The following is an 18663-nucleotide window of genomic DNA, read 5'->3' as shown; positions in this document are numbered from 1 at the left end:
ATTTAACCATTTTAACGACCCTTTCTTTCACAACATGGCTAATTTCCAGACTGCAGTTTCTGTCTAGTGTTAACCCTTCAAACACCCACTTATCGTGCATATGCAAAACCAGCGTTTTTGGGAGGACATTTTATACAAAGACCCTCCGAGGTCCCCTGCCCTGGGAGCATAGCCATGAGAGATTAATACACTGTAAATTACACACACACACACACACACACACACACAAACAACATTTTTGTTTGTTTCCGCATAATTATCCCCATACCTCCACTAGTATTTCTTGTGTAAAACAAACATTGATTTTGCTTAATTAGCAAGTTACACATTTACTGAGTAAGTAAAACACGACGTTTGGCGGCGCTGGCTCATTCTAAAAGCCACGTGCCTTTATTTTTACATTACTTCTTTACCCCCAAGTAATTCGTTATTGGTTGAAGTTTACTTGAGACAGCATATTTCAAGATTTAAAAAGCATCAGAGTTTTTTGTGTTTGTTTGTTTGGTTTGTTTTTTTCCAGCATCAGCTCGCTTGCAGCGTCCCAGTTTGGTGTCTTGGATTCAGGTGGAAGGTGTTTTGAAAGTCTTTGCTGCAGCTGGCCACGCTTCTTCCCAGTGAGGGGGCACCTGTGGCGGAGCATGCCCACCCGGCACCTCTGGAGGTTACACAGCTGAGAAGGCTTTGGCGTTGGGGTCCCAGGCTACCCATTCCAAGCAGGTCCTATTTTTTGCCTCAAGCAGGCAAATTTATTTTTCTATTAAAGGCGAGAAAGAATTTCAAGAGGACTGGCTTGAAGTACAATTGATTTTCACAGCTAGGCACAGCATGGGTGCAATTGTGTGAAATTAAAACGTAGTTGGAGCCGCTTTTCTGCAGTCTCAGAGAACCCATGGTTTGGAAAGCACCCTCGAGGCTTAGCTGCAGCTTGGCCACGAGGGGGCACTCAAACACTACTCACCGCGAAATGCCCGCCAGGGCTCCGCTTTGCGTTAAGATCATGTTTAGTGAAGAGCAGGCAATGATTTGAGGACGTTGCAGTTGGTTGGTAGCAAGTAGGATTCTCCGAACTTGATATTTTAATTTTCCTCAGAGGCGCACTGTTTGAGCTTGTAAGACTGTCCCTATTCATTCATTAAGATTCCTTTTTAAGATGGTTTGGGGCCAGGTTAGCAAACATCCTGAGTGAATTAATTAGTGCTAAAGAGACATCACGATAGATGTCTGGAGGTTGCCGGCCAAGACAACCTAAGTTGTTGGTTAAGACAGGAAACATAATTTACTCTTTGAGCACTCGAGTGACCCCGGCCCGACGAGAAAACAATCGTGCAGCTTGAACTGCTCGGAAAGGGATCGCAAATTTAACTTAGGAAAACAATTTTTATTCTGAGAAAAATACAAAAATGAAAAACAAAAACAAAACCCTCTGTTTGGTTGTGACCAAGAGACTTGCTGTTTTAGATGTCAAGAATTGAATGAGGAAATGCAAGAGCCGTAGCAATTCTTAAATAAATAATTGCAGTCTCCTAAGATGCCAGCATCGAGCACACGATACACTCTGAAGCTACTCGCTGTAAACATAAAGGTTTGAGATGAGGTGAACTAATGTGAGCTTGGAAAACAACACTTATCAGAGAAATGTAATTAATTAATAAACATTTACTAGGTTTGCGGTATAAATCTAAAATTAGGCCCTCAGGGGGAAAAAAAACCCAAATGATCTGCTTTAAATTTCTTCTCCCCCTCACCAACTTTTCAGAGCCGATTGCTATCTTAAACCATTAGCTGTAACGTCAGAGCGATGTGGGGGCCGTGGGGGTCGGGAAGGTTAGCGCAAGCACACTCCAGAGCCCCAAGATGAGGATGCGGGTGATCCTCTGGGCATCCAGGGCTCTTGAAAGAGCGCAAGGACCTTCTTTTTACCCTTCCATTCTTAAGCATCCTCCAAAACTGAGGGTGACGAATGGAGACAGAGCGCAGACTTCTGAATTAAGATCTTCAACCAAATCAGACTCCTGTTTGTAAAGCCGTGGTTTTCTGAAGGATGAGTTTACCGTTTCTCCTTAGAGAACAGATTTCCATGTAACGTCCAAAACTGGGCTGCATACACCGCGTACTGCATACATCGCGCTAGGGCTTTTGACAGATAATTTGAAACAAAGTTCTGGTGTCACTGCTAATTCCAAACAAGATTTAAATATTTAAAAACCTTTTGGTGGTTGTTCTTAAATGCTGCAGTCTATGCTTGGAAATGAAGTCTGTCTGTGCCCTTAAGCAGAATGTTTTACTTAAAGATGAAAACCATTCACTCGGAACCTGTCTAAACAAACTGAGTAGTTATAAAAAGGATTTTTTTTCAGGAGCTAATTATAATTTCAAAATCTAATATTTATTCTTGAAAGTTTTAAAGAAAAACTATGAATTAACTGAATACATTTTGAACCAAAGTAATAACGAGCTCACATATCATGGGAGTAGATGTTAACTTGTGGCAAATGAGATTTTCACCTCAACTTGAAGCAGTTTAGCAGTTTGTAGCTATAAAAGTGAGAAAGTTACCGACTGGAAGCAGACCATTCCACCCAAGCTTTCCAAACCTCAGAGCAGATAAGAGAGGGATATAAAAATATCCATTTTATAGTTAATAACTGTTCTCCATAGGTGAACTAGAGAGCCTGGCTTTTTTGAATTTGTATGTGGTTTACAGTCCTTAGTTTAAATGGACAGAAGCAAATAAATATACAAAAAAAAAACCCAAACAAACAGAAAAAACCCAGCCGCTAACAATTGATGGCATGCATTTTATAGACATATTTCAACAGGTTGGATTTCTACAGACCGTCTTTCAGTTTACGAATCTCCCCTGCTCTCAGAAGGAAATACTAAAGTACATTTTTCTTTGCTATAATTGCTATGTCCACATTGATATTTAAAACACAGCTCATCTTTAGTTCTAACAACATGAAAAGTTGGGTTTCTGGGGGGAGGCATGTTGCATTTGGAAACTGCATTTAGTGCTCATTTCTGGGGGATGCACCCTGGGGTGTCTATTTTTCAAACCTTGCATTGAGGCTGTTGTAAACATCCCAGAACTACAGACCGGTTTTCTAATCTTGGGGAATTGGGGAATCAGCAGCCTTACCTTTGACCTCCGTCAGGGTGATGACATGAAGTAGGAGCCACATTGCCATCAATCTGAGCTAGACAGGTGTCCAGTAGCGGAGGAGAGACCTGCAGGTTTGCAGCAGTTGCGTTCTTAGACGTGTCCTCCTTGCTCCTCGGAAGGAGTTCTGCTGGAGCCTGGTGCCTCCCATGCATCTGAGCATGCTCAGCTGAAACTTCCCTGGCATGAAGGGACATGGTCGCTTGTCACTAGGGAACCTGCTCTTTTTTTTTTTTCCTTCTTCTTTCTGTCCTTACAGTTTGTTTGTTTCACTTTCTATTAAACGTCCAGTTTGTTCCTGACCATTGCATTCATTCTGGGATAAGAGGGGCCATGTAAATAGCGCCTTAGCCTTACTAGATGTGCGATGTTTTAATAGCTTTGTGGTTTTCGTCGAAGCACCTGGAACAACTTGCACCCATCCTTCACCTATACATATGTAGCATCTCAAGGCGTAAAAGAATATAGATCTACCAAGAACGCAGTGGGAACTCTTTAGACGCAGTTTTCATGCAAGATGCCAATGAGAAAAAAAGCTCCTCGCTAACACATGCATGAAGGACACTAGGGACCATATTGAGCATCTTGAGACAGCAAAGGTTCGAAGTGTGGGCTCGTGTTCAGCAGCTGAAATAGTCACCTAATACTTTAAATTTTGCTTAGACTCCTCATAACCGCAGTCGATCTTTAAAGCACAGAGCACCCCGCTTGCACTCAGTTCTCGAAGCCACTGTGGCTTCTTTCTCACTCACACCCCAAGGCAGCTTTTTAAACAGTCGGCTTCGTGTGAGCTTCGGTAGGGACTTCAATTGATCCGACTGTAATCCTAAAGAATGTCCCAGGAAGACAAGCGGGATTTCCTTGGCAAACTATGGATTCTTTATTTTTTTCACTAACTGGGGAAGAAGGGCTGTCGTGTGGGTTAGAGCAGGGCTGGGCAGGATGGGAGCCCCACTTGCTGCTTCGGGCTGCCTGCAGGTGGAGCCGGCCTCACGCTCTCCTTCCAGCCTTTGATAGACTAAGGATCCAAACAGAATTTGAGATACAAAATATTTTATTTATCACATAATGAAGTCAGTTCTTGTGCCTTTTAAGAAGTGGGCTAAAAATTCCTGTCGACACTCTTGCGATGCGTTGAGGTCCAGGCTTGTCTGATTTTCAAACGAAAGGAAAGAGCAGCAGAGAATGAAACATGAAAAAAATATGGGAAGGTTTTCTCCTGTTTGAAGAAACCTTCCCCTGCTGTTCACTGAACTTGAGGTCTTTTAAGATAAAACAAGAACAAAACAAAAATGAAAACAACAACAACAAAAACCTCTGTCACTTAAAAAAAAAAAAAAAAACCTCCCACTGTGCTGCTCAGATAACCTTGTGAGCTGCCAGGATGAGGGACACTGAGATTCAGTTGTTAAAATGTCAAGTGTAAATTTTAAAATGCAATTAAATACCGTTAACTGGCCGCCACAAGGCTGTTTGAAGTGTAAGTATATTCTCCACAAAAATGTATCTTTGGGGGAAAGAAAAAGGTATCTAGACTTCAAAGATTTTAGTTTAGAATTCTGCATTAACGCTAAACCCGAGCTTAATATTAACTGAATTTGCAAAAGTCAGATCCTCTGTATCAGGGCTGCTCAGAGTTAATCTTTGAAATGTTAACCCAGGATGACCCAGAATGCAGTAATTATAAATAATAATTAAGAACACCTTCAGCTCATTACTGATGTTTGAAGGCAGAAACCTCGAGCATGTGAGCGGCTTTGTAGTCGATGCATTTTATCTTTGATGGGTCGTGGGTGCATGACCTGCAGCTGGAGAGGCTGAAAGGCACACAGGGGTGTGATAGATGTGTGCAAGCAGGGGTGAATGAACCCAGTTTCTCCTTAAAGGTACACTCTGCAAGGAGGTTCCAGAGGGGTGCTTCGTGCAGAGCTAGAATGGAAGACTTGGCAAATTGCTTCAGAGAAGCACACAACTGCCTTGGTGAGCCTTACTCATTTCTCCCGTTACAATCTCCTGTCAGGAGTGACTTTTGATCAGAATATTGCAAATATAAGTATGCGATGTATTATCTGTATCGGCGTAAATAAATGCAATGCAGATACTAAAGAATATTTACACTTTAATGATAAACTTACAGAACCGAAGTTCCCGCGTGGCACAGGAGGTAGGAAGGAAAAGGGCCGGAGCTGCCGCCCGCGCGCCCATTTATCTGTAGGCATTCGCCCGAGGTAAACCCCGCCCCCTTAAGGGGCTGTCTTAACCCTACATCTCCCCGTTTTGTCTAAATAAGACAGAACTAAACCAAATATAACTATAAACAATAATAACAAATGATAAATATAACAAACAATATTGAGAACAAAAGTTTTGCTAGGCATTCTATCTCAAGGAGTCTAAATAATGTAGAGAGTAACTACTATTAAATAATCTTTAACTCCATCAAAGATCTGAGAAGGGAATAAATATTACTTAACAAATGAGAGATATCCAAAATGTGCAGCAAATGACAGAGACAACTGACTACCTGGGCAATCACCCAAAGTCTCGTTTGCAATGTTGAGTCAACCAACTTTGGCTAAGGCCTAACATAACTGATATACCATTATCAAATGCAAGGAACTTTCTTAGAATTATCCTACCCTGTCTTGGCAAGATAGGACAATCCTGTTTCATATCTTAGTCAGTAGTTGAGGTATGGGTTTTTCTTAACCCAAAGGCCAGTTCTGCCAAGAAGACAAGCTCCCAGTGGAGTGTCTTTGGTGCTCAACGTTCTCTCGGGAGTAGAGTGGTGTTGCCAGGAGGAATTGTGTCTCGATGGCACAGAATTCTAGGTTAGATTAAAGGCCATTTTCTACAGCTCTTCAAAGAGGCTGAAGATTATACTATCTATACTAAAAATAATCTCTATGTATCTAAAAGACCTGATTAACCTAAAAATAAATATGACAAACATATAATTCTCAATACCTATCTAATTTGAAAACTAAGAGAATAAACAACTGTGCAATATATGAAGACAATGATCTTCACCTGTAGACAATGTCATTACATATCAAAATGTAAACAATGTTATTACATAGATAGTACCAGAGGTAGAAATGTACATTGTGATATGATAGATGTATCCATACAATATAAGCATACTCTTATACAAAAATAGAGGTAGGAACACTCACATTCAATACTCAATATATCAACATACAAGAAACAGTACCAATATAATTTTCTAAAAACAGTAAGTCACAAATACCAATCATCCCATCAAACCAGTTAATCCCCCCCCCTTTTTTTATATATACCCCTAATTCCATAAAACAGATCTAATATTAGCGCTTAAAAAAAAAGAAAAATTCATGACGTCATAAAAGCCTGATTGAGTTGATGTTGTGGGGCCCCATCTTCATCCTGGAAACTTCAAAGATTACTGTAGGAAAATATGTTGCTTGTTATGGGAAATTTAAACATTAATAAGAAGGACATATACTGACATATAAAGAAAGACACAGATATGAGGAAAGGCAAGGAAAGTTTATCAAATATAAAATTATTCTTATTCTGTCCCATTTCATGGCTCCTGACCTGAGACAGAAACTCTGAAATATTTCTTATCAACAGGCTTGGAATTGAAGAGGGACTGAGCCATAGTCCAACTCCAAAACCAGCTCTACACATTTATAAAGAAGTGTTCAATATAACATATAAATATATATAAAAAAATCAATATTTACAATATGTATAGAATTTTATTGTTGATGTTTAGTGGGTCATAACTATTTTCCATCCATCAGTAATTAAATATTCAGGGTCCCTTAAATTCTTTGGAGATGAATATTTTCCTGTGGAGATAAGAAAAGAACCCTGCCCCCATTCTATCTGTAATCCTTACCATCTGAATGCCGGTCATCCTCGTGAATGAATTGTTATTTATCTTTTCCAAGTGATTTTTCTTCCTCAAACCGAACCTTTATTAATTTTGACGGTATCCATAATTTTTTCTCACCTGTGGAGATAAGAGCAAAACCCCTTCCCCAACGCAGCACATCTCCTGGCTTCCATTGTAAGGTCAGCACATCCTTGAAATAAACTGGTTGATTTAGTTCAGCAGACTTTTCCATTATCCAATGTCTTTCTGCAGCTGTCGTTCCCTTCTCATTAGCGTTGAGAAAATTCAAGGTTAACAAAGCATTATGTAACCTATTTCTGGGGGTGTTTTCCACCCCTTTCTGTTTGTTCAACATATCCTTTATAGTTTGATTTGATCTTTCTATGACTGCTTGACCTGTAGGATTGTATGGTATACCTGTAACATGCTTGATATTGTAATAATCAAAAAACCGTTTCATTTTCCCAGAGACATAAGCAGGACCATTATCTGTCTTTATTTGTGTAGGTATACCCATGATAGCCATGACTTCTAATAAATGAGTGATTACTGAATCAGTTTTTTCTGAACTTAAAGCAGTTGCCCACTGAAAGCCTGAATAAGTGTCAATGGTGTGATGAACATACTTCAATTTGCCAAATTCTGCAAAGTGGAACACATCCATCTGCCAGATTTCATTCCTATGGGTGCCCTTTGGATTATCCCCTGCTGGCAGTGGCATTTGGTTATAGAAAGAACAGGTAGGGCATTTCTTTACAATCTCCTTAGCTTGTTGCCATGTAATAGTGAAAGACCCTCGACGAGGACCTCTTTTCAGGAGGAGACCTCCCCAACGCCAAGGAACAGGCCGAGACCGCACGGATGCAAATCGCAAGAGGTTTATTGAGTAGACACAGGTACCTGTGGGCAGCAAGATCTCTCGGAAGATTTGCGCACCTGCCAACTGGAGGGCGGGCTTTTTATAGGGAAGAGCAAAAAGCAAGTTTACAGAAGCAAAAGCGTGGTTATCGATCGACCGGAATGAGGCGGGGGCATGAATGGTTTCTCCTCTCAGCATGGGTGTCAGCAAGAAGCAAGTTTACAGAAGCAAAAGCGTGGTTATCGGAATGCGGCGCGGGGGGGGGGGGGGGGGGGGGCATGAAAGGTTTCCTCTCTCAGCATGGATGCCTGGCAACAATCATCCTGTTCCTATCTTATAGCTAACCTGCTTTGTTGACATCCTATCTTATTGACATCTTGCCTTGCAGTCTTCCTATCTCTATCTCCTGTTTTCTCAGGCACCTGGGATGTTCTAACAGGAGCAGGCTGGCTGCTGATCCGGAGATTTGTTTAAAACAAACAGGACGTTCCCCCGGGAGCATGCTAGCTGCGGGTTTTTGGGGAGGGGGTCTGTAGGGTCTTTCATTCCCCCCTTTTTCTTTTTGTTAATGAGTTAAATCTTTTACTCAAAGCAATTACAGAACCTCGGTATCTTGTTGTGGTAACATGTGATACTGATGGGTCAGTACTAGGGCCTGGATGACTGACAGCCTGTCTTTTATAAACTGGACCAGGCGGTTTAAGATGCAGGGCCCAAACAGGAGTATCAGAAGGAGGATAATCAAGGGACCCATCAAAGAAGACAATAGAGTTGTAAACCAGGGAGACTTATTGAACCATCCTTCGAACCATCCTTGTTGTGATGCGAACAGCTTTTGTCTCTGTCTTATCCTCTCTCTAAGCTTTGTCATATTGTCTCTCACCAGCCCAGTGTGGTCCGCATAGAAGCAGCATTCCTCTTTGAGTGCCGCACATAACCCTCCCTCTCGCAAAAACAACATGTCTAGCCCCCTCCTGTTTTGTAGGACTACCTCTGAGAGGGAGGTTAATGATTTTTCGAGTGCGCTAACCGATTCTTCCAGTGCCTTGATATCAGTATGCATGGCTGCCTGAAGTTATCTAAATTGGCTGGTCTCCATAAGAGCGGTGGTCCCTGTGCCCACCCCTGCCGCTATTCCCCACCCCCCCATAGTGATGCCTCCCAGCAATAAGGCCAAAGTTAGGGAGGCTGGTTCTCTCCTAAATCAGGGTCTCCCTTCAAAATGACTATAAATGTATTCAGGATCATGGTATGTAACTTTGGGCCATAATTCAATTAGAACGCAGTAATCAGAAGTTTCACTGAGCACAGCAGCTGAAACGCATGGGGTTAATCCAGTACTGCATGCCCAATAGGTCCCGTTGGAGGCAGCTAGGTAATAGGTTCCTCTGGACACCTTTTGGGTAGAGTTACATAAGGCCTGGTGGGTTTTGGGAATAGTCCCTATGCAAAGTCCCTGTCCAGATACTTTAGACAGGGTCAGCTTATGCTGGGGGATGGAAGTGCAGCTGGTGGGTGCATTGAAAACCTGGTGCGGGCTATTTTCTTGTGTTGCCATCCCCAGTCTTAGTAGGGCCCATATAATAGTCAAAGGGCCCCACGGGTAAGCCTTATCTTTAAGGGGTTTTGAGTGCGTTGGATTCTCCATGCTGGGGTCGCAGCAGGCTCCACTTTCTCAGCTGTATGGGCGGCCTTAACGTGCGAGGCGTGGATCCAGGCTGCGATGCCGTCAACCTTCAGTGCCGTTGGAGTGGTCAGAAGGACAGTGTAAGGGCCTTTCCACCGAGGTTCCAAGTTTTTGGTCTGGTGTCTGCGGACCCAAACAGTATCTCCTATCTGGAAGGGATGCGGTACCACCAGCTGGTTCAGTTGGTCTCGGTAAGCAGCAGCGAGTGGCTTCCAGACCTCTCTTTGCACAATCTGTAACGCCTGTAAATGGGCTTCCAGAGAAGAACTGTCAGCAAAATCGGCAATGTCTGAATCAAAGAGATTTATAAATGGGGGAGGAGCTCCATATAGGATTTCAAAAGGTGTCAGTCCATGAGGCCCTGGTGTGTTGCGGGCTCTGTACAAGGCCAGTGGCAAGAGGAGCACCCAGTCTCTAGTGCCAGTTGCAAGCGTTAATTTGGATAAGGTCTCCTTAATTGTTCTATTCATGCGTTCTACCTGCCCTGATCTTTGGGGTCTATATGCACAATGTAATTTCCATTCGACCCCTAGGAGTTTGGCCACCAACTGACTTACCTGGGAGATGAAGGAAGGGCCATTATCGGTGCCTGAGACTTGAGGCATTCCGTACCTGGGAAAGATTTCTTCCAAGAGCTTTTTGGTCACCACCTTTGCGGTTTCGTGTTTGGTGGGAAAGGCTTCCACCCATCCTGAAAAAGTGTCTATGAACACCAAGAGGTATCTGTACCCATAGAGACCTGGCTTAGCCTCCGTAAAGTCGATCTCCCAATGTACTCCGGGACGATGTCCCCGTACCCTAACTCCTGGACCAAGCTTGGTTCTGCCTGCGTTTACCTGAGCGCAGGCTTGGCATTCATCAGTCACTTTTTGCAGGGCTCCATCCCTGTTCAGGAGGTGTTGGCCTGACTCCTGTCTGTCCAACAAGGTCTTCATCTTCTTTGGCCCCAAATGGGTCAATTTATGTAAGTAGTCTATTATTTTATAAGTATGTTTTGTTGGCATAACAATCTTTTCCTTAAAAACCCAATGTTGCTTTTTGGGGTCATATGTGGCCCCCATTTTCTTTAGGAGATCAATGTCCTCTGTACTATAGGGTAGCGAACTGGAGGCTGGGGCCTCTTTCGGGTTCATCAAGGGGAAAGCTTGGGAGGTCTTGGTTGATTTCATAGCAATCTTTCGAGCAGTGTCATCTGCCAGTCTATTTCCCTTTGCCTCAGGGCTATGGCCTTTTTGATGCCCAGGGCAGTGCATAATACTTAATTTTTGGGGCAAAAATAAGGCCTTTAGGAGTGCCAGTATTTCAAGTTTGTTCTTAATTTCCTTTCCTTCTGAGGTCAGCAGCCCACGTCTTCGATAAATTTCCCCATGTATGTGAGCCGTGGCGAAGGCATATCGGCTATCCGTATAAACATTTAGCCTCTTACCTTCTGCCATCTGGAGTGCCTGGGTCAGAGCGATGAGTTCAGCCCTCTGGGCGGAGGTGCCTGCGGGAAGGGCTTCTGCCCAAATTACCTCAGTCTCCGTTGTCACTGCCGCCCCCGTTCTTCGTTCCCCATTTGCCAGGAAACTGCTGCCATCCGTATACCAAGTATAGTCAGCATCTCGGAGGGGTTGATCTGTCAGGTCCGGCCTGGTCCCGTGTATTTCCGCAAGGATCTGGAGGCAGTCATGGTGTTGGGCTTCCTCCGGCAGGGGAAGCAAGGTCGCGGGATTAAGAGCGACCACAGGTCCGAAGTGCACCCAATGCATTGGAGAGCCAGCGGTCTGGAGGCTGTTTGACCAGAGCCTCCACCACATGGGGCGCCAGGATAGTCAATGGCTGGCCCAGAGTCAGTTTACCCGCATCCTTGGTGAGGACTGCAATAGCTGCTACCATTCGCAGGCAGGGTGGCCACCCTGAAGCTACTGGGTCGAGTTTCTTTGAGAGGTAAGCTACAGGACACCTCCAAGGGCCCAGTTTTTGAGTTAGGACCCCTTTAGCGTAACCCTATTTTTCATCCACGAACAAATCGAAAGACTTGGTAATGTCAGGGAGGCCCAGAGCAGGGGAGGCTAACAAGGCTTTCTTAATTTTTCGAAAGCCCTCTGTTGGTCCTCCCCCCAATCAAACATTGTTCCTTGTTTAGTTAATGGATACAAGGGTGCAGCCAGCTCTGCAAACCCTGGGATCCAGAGGCGGCAGTATCCCGCTGTTCCCAGGAACTCTCTTAGCTGGCGGGGGTTCCGGGGGGCAGGAATGTTAGTGATGGTCTGTTTGCGCGCCTCGGTCAGCCATCTCTGTCCATCTTTCAATTGATAACCTAGGTAAATGACTTGCTTCTGGCATATCTGAGCCTTCCTGGCTGATGCCCGATAGCCTGCTTGTCCCAATGTCTGTAGGAGGGCCTTTGTACCCTCCTCACATTCTTTCTCTGAAGCAGCCGCCAGAAGGAGGTCATCTACGTATTGGAGCAATGTCAGGGCAGGGTACTGAACCCGAAAGTCTGCCAGGTCCCGGTGTAAGGCCTCATCAAAGAGGGTCGGGCTGTTCTTGAACCCCTGGGGAAGCCGTGTCCAGGTCAATTGACCCGAAAGTCCAAGATCTGGGTCCTTCCATTCAAAGGCAAAAAGGGACTGGCTCTCCGGGTGCAGCCACAAGCAAAAGAAAGCATCCTTTAAATCTAATACGGTATACCAAACGTGGGATGGCGGCAGAGTGCTCAATAGGTTGTAGGGGTTGGGGACCGTGGGGTGTATGTCCTCCACCCTTTTGTTGACCTCCCTCAAATCCTGCACTGACCGGTAGTCCCCAGTCCCCGGTTTCTTTACTGGTAAAAGGGGGGTATTCCATGGTGACCGGCAGGGAATGAGAATGCCCTGATCCAGCAGTCTTTTTATGTGGGGCCTTATGCCATGATATGCTTCATGGGACATGGGGTACTGCTTGATTGAAACAGGAGTAGCTGTTGCCTTCAATTGAATGATGAGTGGAGGTTGTTGTATAGCCATCCCCATTCCCCTGGTCTCTGCCCATGCCAATGGAAAGTCATTGAGCCAAGGGGCCATGTCAATTGTCTGTTGCCCCGGGGGCTCGTAAAGTCTATATTCATCCTCCAGCTGGAGGGTCAAAATTTGGAGGGGACCTCCATCTGGGCCCGTTATCTTAGCCCCTGTGTCCTCAAAATGAATTTGGGCCCTTAGCTTGGTGAGGAGGTCTCTACCCAACAAGGGATAGGGACAGTCTGGAACATGCAGAAAGGAATGCATCACCTTACCAGTAGCCAGCTGAACCTTCTGATTAGTTGTCCATCGATATCTCTTGCCACCAGTGGCTCCTTGGACCCAAGCAGATCGTTCGCTGAGTGGCCCTGAAGTCTGAGTCAGGACTGAATGCTGGGCCCTGGTGTCTACTAGGAAGGTGACTGGTTGCCCCCCGACATCAAGAGTTATCCTGGGCTGGGGGGGGGGCTCCTAATCCTCTAAGGTGAGGAGGGAGGTTTGGGGCCTGGGCTTCCTAGGTCCTTTGTTCCTCCTGGGGCAATCCTTAATCCAGTGTCCTCGTTCTTTACAATAGGCGCATTGGTCTCTGTCCACCTTGGCCCTACGTCGTTCTCCCTGCCTGTTTCCCTCTCTATTCTGTCCCTGAACCACGGTGGCCAACACCCTAGTTAATTCCTTGTTTCTCCTCTTGTCTCTTTCATCCTCCCGATCTTTCATTCTCTGCCATAATCTTTCCTCTTTTTCTTCTGGAGTCTCTCTCTTATTGAAAATCTTCTCTGCCTCTTTTAGTAAGTCTTGTATAGTATATCCCTGGAGACCCTCAAGCCTCTGCAATTTGCTTCTAATATCCGGACTAGACTGCCAGATGAAAGACATGGATACACTTGTAGCTTGCCCTGGATCTTCAGGGTCATAGGGGGTATACATCCTATAAGCGTCCTTGAGCCTTTCTAAGAAGGCTGAGGGTGTCTCTTCATTTCCCTGTATTACTTGCTTAACCTGGGCCAAATTGGTGGGGCGGCGTGCTGCCCCTCAGAGACCCACGATTAGCAACTGGCGATAGAGGCGTAGGTGTCCCCTACCTGCAGCTGTAGTGAAATCCCAGTCAGGTCGTGTCAGAGGGAAAGCCTCGTCAATTTCATTAGGCAAAAGGGTTGGGCTCCCGTTGTCGCCTGGGACGTTTTTCCGAGCCTCCAAAAAGACTCTTTGCTTTTCCTCCGAGGTCAGCAGGGTTTGCAAGAGTTGCTGGCAATCATCCCAAGTGGGCTGGTGGGTGACTAAAATAGACTCAATCAGGTTAGTCAGCGTTATTGGATCTTTGGAGAATGGGGGGTTATGGTGTTTCCAATAGTATAGATCTGAGGCAGAGAATGGCCAGTATTGCTGTCGGCCGTTTGGGCCCTCTCTCAAGGGTAGGGCATGAGCAGTGGAATCAGGGGGTGGTTCGCGCCTTCCCCGGAGTCTTCCCACCATGGGTGAAGGGGCTGGGGAGACTTGTGCAGGCTGTCCACCTGCTGCTGCAGTCTCTGGCCCATCCGGACTCTCTGGATCCTCTGGATCTGCATAAGGAGGGGGTTCTTCTGATAGAAGGTCAGTGAGGGGAGAGTCAGGGTTCGGAGGAAGGACGGGAGGGGGCGCAGGGGTAGGTTTCGGAGGTTTTTCTTTGGGAACCTTCTCCTTAAGAATGGTGGGGTATAGGGAAGAAGAGGGTGGGGCAGGGGAAGGTGTAGGAGGAAGAGGCACAAGTGGTTGGCTCTCCTGGGGAGGGGGAGCCTTAGGGGCTGTAGGGGTAAGAGAAAGTTGGGGTTTGTTAGAGATGTTGTTAGAGATGACAAAGGGCTGGACCCATAGGGGCGGGTCACGTGCCAAACTTTCCCAGGTAACAATGTAGGCGCGTTGGTCCGGGTGTCCATGTGGTCCTGGGCTGAACACTTTTGCCTTAACCTGGGAAATAATATTGAGATTGAAAGTGCCGTCTCTTGGCCATTCTGATTCAACAGTAGGCCACTTGGACGAACAAAAGATCACCCATTTCTTCTTTCGAACATCGACTGATAGGTTGTCGGCTTGGGCGCGGACGTCAGGCCAGTGGTCTAAAGCCAGGCTCAATGGGGTGGTTAGGGTTTGTCCCATCTTCTCGAAGAGAAGGGAACCAAATATAAAAACAAAAAACAAAACAAAACAAAACGAAAAAAACACACAAAGACAGAACAGATGCTGACAGAACAGACAGAGACAGAACAGATGCTGACAGAACAGACAGAGACAGACAGATGCTGACAGAACAGACAGAGACAGACAGATGCTGACAGAACAGACAGAGACAGACAGATGCTGACAGAACAGACAGACAGAACAGATGCGCAGCGCAGCAAAACTCAGACGGAGGCTCTGAGGGTCCGGATCCCCCTCCTCCAACTAGGACCACGTATCCTTCGGATACGGGCTGAGCTCCGAAGAATCGGGCTCCAGAAGTCCTTGCGGACTGACTCCGATGTCCGTGGAACGTCTTCCACGGACTGCGGGGGAGAAGTACCAGGCTCGTCAGCCCCCTTCCCTCCGCCAGGTACAGCGCACTCAGACCTGAGTGTACAAAATTCGACAAAGAACACAGAAGACAACTGAAAAAAGAACACAGAAGACAACTAACAGAGCTGGCCAGCTTACCTCCCGTTGGTGAGTCGGTGATCCCTAGGTGGGGGGTCTCAATTTCCCGGCCAACGCACCAAATGAAAGACCCTCGACAAGGACCTCTTTTCAGGAGGAGACCTCCCCAATGCCAAGGAACAGGCCAAGACCGCACGGATGCAAATCGCAAGAGGTTTATTGAGTAGACACAGGTACCTGTGGGCAGCAAGATCTCTTGGAAGATTTGCGCACCTGCCAACTGGAGGGCGGGCTTTTTATAGGGAAGAGCAAAAAGCAAGTTTACAGAAGCAAAAGCGTGGTTATCGATTGACCGGAATGAGGCGGGGGCATGAATGGTTTCTCCTCTCAGCATGGGTGTCAGCAAGAAGCAAGTTTACAGAAGCAAAAGCGTGGTTATTGGAATGCGGCGGAAAGGTTTCCTCTCTCAGCATGGATGCCTGGCAACAATCATCCTGTTCCTATCTTATAGCTAACCTGCTTTGTTGACATCCTATCTTATTGACATCTTGCCTTGCAGTCTTCCTATCTCTATCTCCTGTTTTCTCAGGCACCTGGGATGTTCTAACGGGAGCAGGCTGGCTGCTGATCCGGAGATTTGTTTAAAACAAACAGGACGTTCCCCCGGGAGCATGCTAGCTGCGGGTTTTGGGGGAGGGGGTCTGTAGGGTCTTTCAATAGAAAACTCTTTCTTCAAACCTTTGCTATTAACATGATGTTTTTTATGAAATTCAGAGGCTTGTAGTACATTACCAATCAATAATTGATCAATTTCTGCATTACCTTGTGCTAGAGGACCTGGCATACCCGTATGGGATTGGATGTGTGTTATGTGTACATAGGGCAAAGCCTGTTCCTGATCAAATCTTGAACCTGGATAAACAATGAAGTTAGTTCTGTATCATCAGGTATAAATTCAGCAGTTTCAATATGTAAAATAACTCTTTCTGCATATTGTGAATCAGTAACTATAATAATAGGTTCTTTAAAATCTCTTAGTACCATAAGAATGGCATATAATTCTGCCTTCTGGACAGAATCATAAGGACTTTGTTCCACCTTACCCAAGTCTTCTGATTTGTAACCTGCCTTCCCTGATTTATTGGCATCAGTATAGAATGTACAGGCTCCAGTTATTGGAGCATCACGGACGATTCGGGGAAGGATCCAAGAAGTTCTCTTTATGAAGTTAAGCTGCTTGCTTTTTGGATAGTTGTTATTAATGTCTCCCAAAAAATTAGCACAAGCTCTTTGCCATGGTTCATTATCTTCCCATAATTTCTTTAGTTCATCAGCAGCGAAAGGCACTATAATTTCTGCTGGGTCTATGCCTGCTAGTTGACGAAGTCTCAGCTTGCCTTTTATAATTAACTCAGAGACTTTTTCCACATAAGTTTTCAGTTTCTTACTTGGTTTATGTGGTAAAAAGATCCATTTCAAGATAATATCATCTCTCTGCATTAAAATTCCTGTAGGAGAAATTTTTGACAGTAATATGACGAGAATACAATTGAGCTCTGGATTCACTCTGTCCACATGTGCCTGTTGTAATTTCTCCTCAATCATTGTCAGTTCCTTTTCTGCTTCAGCTGTTAATTCTCTAGGACTGTTTAAATCTTTATCACCATTCAAGGTTTTGTTCAAATGAATTATTAGATCAGGTGTTATTTCGATAGCTGGTTGTAGACTGGAAATGTCTCCTAACAGTCTTTGAAAGTCATTAAGAGTCCGTAGGCGATCTCTCCGAATTTGTGCCTTTTGTGTCTTAATTTTTTGCAAACATATTCTATAACCTAAATAATTAACAGAATCTCCCTTCTGAATCTTTTCAGGAGCAATTTGCAATCCCCATTTAGGTAACAGTATCTGTATTTCTTCAAACAGTCTGTTCAAGGTATCCATGTTTGAATCAGATAACAATATGTCGTTCATGTAATGGTATACTATAGATTTGGGAAATTTCTTGCGTATTATTTGCAATGGTTGGTTCACAAAATATTGGCACAGGGAGGGGCTATTTAACATACCCTGGAGGAGGACGGCCCAATGGTACCTCCTCGAAAGTTGAGAATTGTTATAAGTAGGCACTGTGAAGGCAAATTTTTCTCTATCTTCTTTTTGCAAAGGTATAGTGAAAAAACAATCCTTTAAATCAATAATTATGAGAGGCCATCCTTTTGGTAATAAAGAGGGCAAAGGAATTCCAGATTGCAGAGGGCCCATACGTTGAATAACCTTGTTGATGGCCCTGAGATCTATCACCATTCTCCATTTACCTGATTTTTTCTTAACCACAAATACAGGAGAATTCCAAGGGCTGGTAGATTCTTCTATATGTCCAGCATCTAATTGTTCTTGTACCAGCTGTTCTAAAGCCTGTAACTTTTCCTCAGCTAAAGGCCATTGCTTTGTCCATATTGGTTTCTCAGTCAACCATTTTAGAGGCAAGGCTGTTGGTATCTCTGAAGGGACATCAATTGCTTGTTCTTGCACAGCCCTAATGGCCGGTTTTCTCCGTTTGTAATAACTTTTAATATTATTTTCAGAAATATAGGCTCTAGAAGCAGCAGGAATGTTAATTTGGGTATTCCATTGTTGTAATAGGTCACGACCCCATAAATTCATTGCAATATTGGCTACATATGGCCTTAATTTTTCTATTTGTCCCTCAGGCCCTATACATTCAACCCATCTCGTGCTCTGCCTTACTCAAGATAGGGTTCCAATTCCCAGGAGCTGAACATTTACATTCTGAAGAGGCCAATATGGATGCCAAGATTCTGGGGTAATGATACTTACATCAGCACCTGTGTCCAGCAGGCCAGTAATAAAAATGCCATTTATACACATTCTCAGCTTAGGTCTTTGATCATTTATAGAAATACACGTAACTCATCTTTCTGATTACTAGTGCTTGTAACAGTAGGCATGTGGCTTCCTAATTGTCCTGATGAGGCACGTTCTCTGCAGAAACTGGAAATGACTGACCCATGTTTGCCATGGGGGCCTGTGAGGCCCCCCTCTCACGTTTCCCGTCTGTATCAGATTGCCTTGTCTATCTCTTGTAGACCTGCATTCATTCGTCCAATGCCTGCCTTTTCCACATCTTCTACATAAACCTGAAGGCTGAGTCCTTCTATTTATGTTATTTCTAGAAGATGCATTATTATTATTTCTGAAAATCCGTTGTTTACAATTCCTTTTCATATGACCCAGTTTGCCACAATTAAAACATTTGGTATTCTGGTGTCTCCTTTTACCATATAAATTGCTTCTTCTACCCATGCTTCAGTGCCATAGTCAAATGTGTCAACATTTAGTGTATGCAAGACCCATTCTTCCAAGGACGCTGGTCTGAACTTTAAAGGCCCCAAGATCTTTTTGCATTCCACATTTGCATTTTCGTAAGCCAAAGACTCAATTATTATACGTCTTGCTTCTGGGTCA

General features: G+C 44.6%; 2 protein-coding genes across 2 annotated transcripts in view; both read right to left on the bottom strand.

Annotated features, from left to right (window-relative positions):
* Rxfp2 (relaxin family peptide receptor 2) overlaps positions 1-3357 on the bottom strand; it is a 54729-nt gene extending 51372 nt beyond the window's left edge. Inside the window, exon 1 of the mRNA XM_041677690.1 lies at positions 3140-3357. Coding sequence (XP_041533624.1) covers positions 3140-3357 — 218 coding nt within the window. The remainder of the gene's footprint in view (positions 1-3139) is intronic.
* Positions 3358-10168: 6811 nt separating this feature from the next.
* LOC121464665 lies at positions 10169-14703 on the bottom strand. Its single transcript, XM_041677689.1, is given in 4 exon segments — positions 10169-10224; positions 10227-11332; positions 11334-11664; positions 11667-14703. Coding segments are annotated over 4 exon segments (4530 nt in total).
* Positions 14704-18663: the final 3960 nt, after the last annotated feature.

Source organism: Microtus oregoni, unplaced genomic scaffold (assembly GCF_018167655.1).
Source record: "Microtus oregoni isolate MIOR12 unplaced genomic scaffold, Mior012 000029F_ref0000214, whole genome shotgun sequence".
Taxonomy (NCBI): Eukaryota; Metazoa; Chordata; class Mammalia; order Rodentia; family Cricetidae; genus Microtus; species Microtus oregoni.
This window is presented reverse-complemented; position numbering and strand designations above follow the sequence as displayed.